The 8,378-nt window shown below is 35.3% G+C and overlaps 1 protein-coding gene across 1 annotated transcript in view; it reads left to right on the forward strand.

The window, feature by feature from the left end:
• The first annotated feature begins 1,868 nt into the window (after positions 1 to 1,868).
• Positions 1,869 to 8,378, forward strand: part of LOC105622915 (BMP and activin membrane-bound inhibitor homolog) — a 26,063-nt gene continuing 19,553 nt past the window's right edge. Inside the window, exon 1 of the mRNA XM_012204324.1 lies at positions 1,869 to 2,025. Coding sequence (XP_012059714.1) covers positions 1,869 to 2,025 — 157 coding nt within the window. The remainder of the gene's footprint in view (positions 2,026 to 8,378) is intronic.

The following is an 8,378-nucleotide window of genomic DNA, read 5'->3' on the forward strand; positions in this document are numbered from 1 at the left end:
TGTGTGTGTGTGTGTGTGTGTGTGTGTGTGTGTGTGTGTGTGTGTGTGTGTGTGTGTATTTGACGAAGCTGCCTGAAGAATAAATCAACTACCACGCTGGCATCCTTTGTTTTATAGGTATCTATTCGTATGGATAGCTAACAGTGGGCCATGTAGCTCAAATTCCCCGGTGGGAGCCGATCAACCATACCAGGACTGCCAGGAGTGCCAGGTGCCCCGGCCCTTCTCCATTCCGGCTGTTTCAACGTACATAATTAGTCATCCTCCAGGTTACCGAACACACACGTACGCATCTTACCGATGCTTGATCAAAGAGGAATAACGTATGTATGTGCGCGCCAAAAGTCCTACACTAAAAACGCTTGGTCATCGTGAGAAAGAAGTTTCATCTAACACAAATAAACGAATATTGACGAAGAAAAAGTCGTCGAATCATCTATTTATAAGTTATACGAACGTATAAAAGAAATTATCAAGAAAGAAAAGTACAAGAATCGTATGTACATATTTCGTGCGTATTTCGACTCAATCAATGATTACTGTATATAATTGAAAATATATAGAGGTGCATATATAAAAATGTTATGTAAATCTAATTAGAATAGAAGTATTAATGTAAAATTGTATTAATATTGTAAGGTGGGTGTGTATGTGTGTGTGTGTGTGTGTGTGTGTGTGTGTATATCGATATATTGTAACATAAATTGTATTGTATATGAAAAATGAATAATTGAATAACACGGAGCAATGTATGTATCGTAGCAGTGAAAAAAGTTGCGTCTAACAATCTAACGATAACGAAAAAGCAGGCAAAGATACATACATTGTGTCGCATCGCGTCGCGTCGCGTCGCGTCGCGTCGATCGCACCACTTTGGCGTCAGCAGGGCTTAGGCGCCATCGTCCCCTTCCGCGCCGCAGCTGTTCTCACCGACTTTCCGCTGACAAATCGCACCCACACTATTTCGTGCTCATTCGTGCGCTACTTACACACGTACAGCGCCGCGGCGTCGCGTCGGCCGAATGCCGATCGGATGCCATGTTTCTGCGTACTGCTTGATACTGATAATTATTAATGCAAGTTAATGTAGTATAGTGTGCCACGCATGTGCTATTCGACTTTGAAAAACAATTGAATTCCGATGCCAACCCAATCTCGGTACATAAAATATATATGTACAATGTGTAACAAATTTGCTCTCTGTGCAGAATTTTTTAACAAAGTACAAACAATCATCTAGAAAAGTGTATGTAGGTTCTTGAAGAAGAAGAGTAGAGAAATAATTAGCTGAATGAGTGCGGCTACATCTCTGGGTGTAGATAAAGAGTTCGAATAAGTCAAACTGTGCAACCTGAAGGCGGTAACGGAGTAGTCGGTGCGGTGAGTGAGTTTTCTTTAAAAACTGACATTCGAAACGAGCATTCTTGGTCGCTCGGCGCAACTCGGGCTCTCTGGCTGATCTGGCTCCGAGGTGGCCAATCACCGCGCCGACGCGACGCGATCGGAGCTGGTCGGAGTTGGTCGGAGCAGAACGCTATTGTGGCCATGCCGTGGGGTCTGTGAGTAGTCGGTAGAGGTGAGTGAGTCAGTCAGCCACTGGATATCGTCCGAGTGCTGCTCCACTCTCATGCACTTGCATGCTGAACGTGCTCGCGTGATGTCGATCCATCAATCGTAACAATTCAACAACGATACATTCGAGGGAAACACATGCCCAAATTTTGGAAATTCATCGTCCTAACGACGAACACGCTGCGCCGGGTCAGCATCGATTCGCGCTTGAGAGACTCGCTCCACGTGGCTGATTAATTGAACGTGGACTCGGATAATTTGCCGAGATATTAAATCGATTTAATAGTAGCGAACCGATGATGATCGCGTTCGGGATGTTACCACGCGACGTACTGACTATCGCGATGATGACGACAGGTCTCGTCGTCGCTGTCACCAGCGGTGCACCTACAAATTCAGACACAGAGGATTACGAGATGCTCGCTGACAAAGATGCGCAATCTACCGATAAAGGTAAGACCCGCTGGGCTGGCTGGGCATCTATCTCGATCCAAGTGTATTTGAAAATCTACGCACAAGTATTACATATGCGCTAGTTGTACATACAGCTTTTCATCTACGCGTGCAACTTTTTTCCATTCATATACCATTCTAAATAAATTGCGTACCGCTCTTTCATTTCATTTCATATGTAACGCTATGTAACGATCGACTACTTGTTCTTTCTTTTGTTCTTTCGCGAGAGATATTTTATGCATCGGTCTCCCTTCGTTATCTTAATAATACGATACGATTTATTACGATAGTAATAATATAGCGCGTTTTTAATATCTATTACGTTGCGGTTGCTACTGTTGTTGATAAAAGCGCGATATAGGTAGTTGCGTGCGGATGATCGCAGGAAATACGGCGCGTGCGTGCACGTGCTCGAATCGGCACGCTTGTTTTACTAATTCTCGTGAATTAAGAAAGAACAGTGGCTCAATCGCCTCAACTCGTGCAATTATTCATCTGAGATACTCTCGACATAACAGAAGCTGAAACCAAGAATACTTTTCGTAATATTCAACAACGCGCGAAATATTCCATAAAGCGTAATAAGTATATCCATAAGGATCTACAGGCGCAAGATAAATTTTTTTTTGTTGGCTCATCAAAGTCGTCCAAGATTTTCATCATTTTGACCGAAGGAAAAGCGAGGTTTGCTCACGGAAAAAGTGAAATCCTACAAGTTCGTAAGCGCGGTGTATTATTATAAATATATGTTGCGAGGGGGTGGCAGGTCGACTAAAAATACTCGGCGCCAAAGGGGATTTGTCGAAACAAGTTAGCAAACAAATAAAGACTATTACGCGACAATGTAAACTATCTTGAAAGAGGATCGGTCGTTCGTGGAAATGGAATGCTTGACACGAGTGGCGAGCGGCGAGCAATGAAATCGTTTACTTACTCGAATCGAGCGCTACGTAAATGATTCATCAATCGATAGATTAACATCCATACTTGAGAAAGGCGCCTGCTATATATAACTATCACAATGTAACATCGAGGAACGCGAGCTCCTTTTAATTTTCTCCCTCTTTAATTGTTTTCAACTTTCTATCAACTGCTGATGAATCGCTTAAATTTAATTGTCAATACGCACGCGCATACAACAGTAAGTTGCGTAAGTAATCTATTTTAATCTATTAAGAAGTATATGTGCTTGAATTATACGTGGTTTTCAAAATATATACAAGATTTTATGCTATGCGAATGCAGTATTACAATGTTTATTGAATTTATATATTTTCAGAAAGGAATTATTAAATTACGATAAATTTGATGTTCTAAATTTGTTTGCACATCGATATGAACATGGAATGAATAATTTAAATATTTATGAAATACGACAATCTTTAGGAGAGTATTTAATTTCTTTACGTGATTTGGTCTCTCGTATTCGTGCACGAGTCCGTAGAAATATACATTATACATATATGTATAGTATATGTATAAGAGACAACGCGGGATGCAAGCTAATTTAAAAATTTCGTTTTCGTCGTCGTTCGCACGATAGTGAGAAACTAGAAAGACGATAAAGCTCATGACAGGCGCCAGCTAGGCGCGCGGATAGTGCGTTATAGTGTATCTATATGCATGCTTATGATAAATATCGACACGCTTGTTGCACGCGTAGCGTGCACGTTGTTGCATCACGTCCCCACGTATATTCTTATTTTTTCTTTCTTCGGATAATCCAAAAAAGTGAATCCTACAAGTGCACACTTGAACCTGGCGCTATGAGCTATAGACGACGTCATGGGACTAGCTTTTTTTCATATCATAATATAATATCTATCTGTATAACTTTATAGCCAATTGCACATATTATTTATTTTTCTGAAATTAAAGTAAAAATTTAATCGCATCCTTTTATTAGTCAACATCTTTTCTTAAGAAAAAAATGTACGCGTTCGGTTTGATTAATATGAATTTTTAAGTGTAATTATCAGTTTTGAGCAAAGTTGTATGCACTATTAATTGGCAGTGAAATAGTGATTCAACTACATTGAGTAGTTTATATTTGAATTTGATGCCAATAAATAGATAAATTAAACAATTACATTTTTCTAGTTTAGACAAAATCTTTTTTCTAATAAAGCATTCTATATTATATGTAATAATGTAATTATTGAGATAATTTTAAGGAATATGTTAAAAACCTTTTCTCTAAAGCTCAGCACGAACAGTACGCGGCATTGTCACCAAAGGGTCTTGGCGGAGTTTAGTTTCTCTTCAGAAGAAAACAACTCGACTTACAATAAAAGACGCAATTTTTTGATTTCGAACTTGGGAAAGAAAAATAAATGTAAGAAATGCATTAAAAAGATTTAATAAGAACAATAAATAAATTGAGTGAATTAAGAAAATATAGTGGTATATTAATCATTTGTATTGTAATTGATTATATGACTTATAATATTATATTTTCTTAGTTCACTTAATCTAGTGTTCTTATTAGAATGTAATAATATGTATATAGTTGAGGGGCTATTTCATTACAAATTTATAGTTATTGCAAGGAATGGAAAGTTACCCTTTAAAAGTAACTTTAAAAGTAACAACCCATATAGTACAGAAATATTGCAGCAACATTGCAAAAATATTTCATTGCAAGATTGCAATATTGCAAAAATATTGCGAAATATTGCTGCAATATTTCAGCAACATTGCAGCACCGTAAAAAAATATCCGTTTTAAAAATATTGATACGTAATGTTGCAGCAATATTACAACATAATATATATGCAATATAGGTTTTGCGCACAGTGGAGGAATACTTGCAGTATTATTGCAGAAACATTGTAATAAACAAGCAACGACATTGCTTGTAATATTACAATGTTAATGCAATATTTATTATAATATTTTGTGCTATATAAATTTAAATATAAAATTTAGAAGTAGAAGTTAAATGTAACATACAATGAATGCAAATAAAATATGATTTCATAATTAATTATGTCTTTATATTTTATATTTTATAGGTGTGTTCCGATATATACAGTACTAAAAATCTACATACATAACGTGAACTATAAATTTTCAAGCTCGGAACACGCCTATAAAATATAAAGACATAATTAATTATAAAATCATATTTTATTTATATTCATTGTATGTTATATTTAACTTCTACTTCTAATTCTTTTATAGTATAAATTATAGGTACAATTCCTATAAATAGACATTGACTACGTTTACACCTTATGTCTGTTTCCATTAATGTACTTACTCTTCACCTTTTTCTAATTTTTAGAACTAGAAAAAGACGAAGATAAGTTGAACTGAGATTAAAATTAATCTACATTGGTAGAAATGGACATTAATTGGATTTAATAATATTCGTAGTTAGAAACTAATCAGTCATTCCATTTTTCAGAGGAATATAGTTATAGAGGAATGAGATTGGTCAGTTTCATAACTACAGATATTATAAAATCTGATTAAGTGTGCCGTGTATCATTAATTCCTATTCTTCCATTATGTCCAAGTCCTTATTTTATTAGGTTATACCCAAATTAATATATACAAGTCTTAACAAAGTGAACTTTTTAGCAGAGGCACAAATTGACAAGTGACAAGAGTTATTCTTATCTTTATTTCTTACTGAATTTACTTTTGAACAAGGACAGGATGACTCTTGTATCAATTTGTGTCTCTTGCTGAAAATATTTTTAAAATATTGCTGCAACATTGCTCAAGTAATATTGAAAAAAGAAGTTTTCGCAATGTTTCTGCAACATTGTATTGCAATATGCAACATTGAAAGTTTGCATTGTTGCAGCAATGTTGCTACAAGTTTCTATGCTGTCCAGAAATTACAGTTATTCATTACCGAGTAAAAAAAGTAACAACTTATAGTTAACGATTTTTAAAAGTAACTCATTATTGAGAAAGTAACTTTTCGTTACTTTTCCGTTACTTTTTTAAAATCGACGACCAATCACAGCAGAGAGCTTTCTAGTTTCAAGCGCTATAAGTAGCCTGTTCAATTGTATCGTATCCAATCGTGTGCAAAATAACGATAAAAGTAACTGTAAAATTGTTACTATTACCAAAAAAATGTAACTTCATTACTGTTACAGTTACCAAAGGAAAAAAGTAACGCAGTTACCAATAAAGTAACTTGTAACTGTAACTTCGTTATAAATAACGAGTTACTTCCATTTCCTGAATTATTGATACAACTTTTTTCTCCAAGTGCACGCGTTTTTTCAAAGTTGCAATTCTGGATATCGCGAGGTCGATAATCTAAATGTATTGGATCACTCAGCTCGTTGATCGTTTGTTAGAATGTATACGAAATCAAGTGGCTAACAATAAGTCAAATTGTCATTTAGTCTTGTAGATTCCATAATCCGCACAAAGAGACTGCAGATGTAATATATGTTTTTTCAACCAGGTATCTTGCAGTAGTATAACACACAGTGATCGTTTTATCTTTGTTTAACATTGGGCAAACAACAAGGGTGTAATGATACTGATTTCTCTTATCTTTATTCTCTAATTCATTAGCCAAATCGTAAGTTTCGAAATAATGACATTCTAGCTGTTATTTTCTTAGATCACAGATTTCATAGATTTCAGAATGCGGGAGCAAAACCAGTTTTACATACGAAATTATACCTATAAGAAAAGAAGAGATCACCGTACTGATACAAAAAAAAAGAAAGAAAATCAAGATATAATTATTTATCAAGATATAATTACTTTATAATATAAAAATGTGCAAAGGGGATGAATTCATCGAGATTATCCCTTATAGATGATTGGTGAAAAATTTCATTTAATCATAGTTTCGATCTGTACCGTTACTCATCATTACGTCGTCGCCGTCGCCGTCGCCGTCGCCGTCGCCGCCGCTGCCGTTGTCTTTCGAGTGGCTAGTGGCGCGACACGACGAAAAATGCGAGCTCATCGACGCCGCAACGACGAGAGAGGAGCGTATGCACGCATACGGCTGGTTGATCACACACGCACTCACACACGCACGTACTTACTATGCGTGCACATACGCTCCTCGTAAGTACCCATGGCGCTGCGCTGCGACTACAGCTGGCACGCACGCACACAACCTCGACTCGGTGGCGCCTGTCGGCCACACGGATGTGCATGCGTGCGTGACGAGTTTGTAGTTTGTACCTCTTTGGCTATGTACGTCCCATACATAAATACTTGGCGCAGTCATATATACACATACATATACATATATATATGTGGTGTCCCACGAAGCGATCGCTATGCCCGGATTCGTAACCCGGATGTGGTTTATCCCCCCGTCTTCGCGGAATTTGCTGAAGAATGAGCGAAGAGATCCGGCGTTACTTATTTTAAACGGTTCGATCATTTATCCTTGATTTCGATACGAGTTTAAATGCTTCTTTCATCACGTCTACATTTGGCACATATTATAGTGGTATGCAGAATAAATGACGTTATGCTCGTTGCCGTAACTCGAAATCGAATTCGCGTAACGCGTGTAAAAATGTACCGACAATAGTATATATATCCAGATTTTTTTACCACGTATGGTACGTGCAGAGTTGAATAAGTTAATGTTTTTTTTAACTGAATAAAGTTAAAATTAATGGTTTTACAAAATTAATAAAGTTAAGTTAAAAGTTGAAGGAATGAAAAATTAACTTCATGTAAGTTAAGTCAATATTGAATTAACTTAAGTTAAAAAAAAAGTTAATTTAAAAAAAATTATTTTTAGATCATAATGTCCTAATTTTTTTAAAAATGAGATTAAATAACTACAATATAGATTATTAAGTAAATTAAATTTTTAATTTTTTTATTCATATGTGATGTAAGTATATAACACATAAGGTTATTATATAAGTTATATAACTTTAAAAAAATAGTCAGCATATAGAGAAGATGCAAGATCAATGATTATTTTTTAATAATCCTTAAGCCATAAGAAATTGACCAATTACAATCGAATGCGAGAACAATACCTGACTATAATTGGTCAATTTCTTACTTAAGGCTTAAAACCTATTGTAGATCCGGACTAAGGCTTATGGCATAAGGCATAACTGCATAAACCAATCAGAGAGCTGTATTAGCATCTTAAAAAATTACTTAAGATGGTCTTAAAATATGAACAGATTACGAATACGCCCTTAGTCTTATTACTTTTCTAAGATATTTAAAAGAAATAAAAAAATTGTTTAACTTAAAAAAAGTTAAAAATTTAACATTTAAAAGTAACTTAATTAAGTTAAAATTTAATGCATTTAAAATTAATTAAGTTAAGTTAAAAGTTATTAATTTTTTAACTTTTTTTTTAACTTTTAACATTTTAACTAGTT

This window comes from Atta cephalotes (assembly GCF_000143395.1).
Source record: "Atta cephalotes unplaced genomic scaffold scaffold00050, whole genome shotgun sequence".
Lineage (NCBI taxonomy): Eukaryota > Metazoa > Arthropoda > Insecta > Hymenoptera > Formicidae > Atta > Atta cephalotes.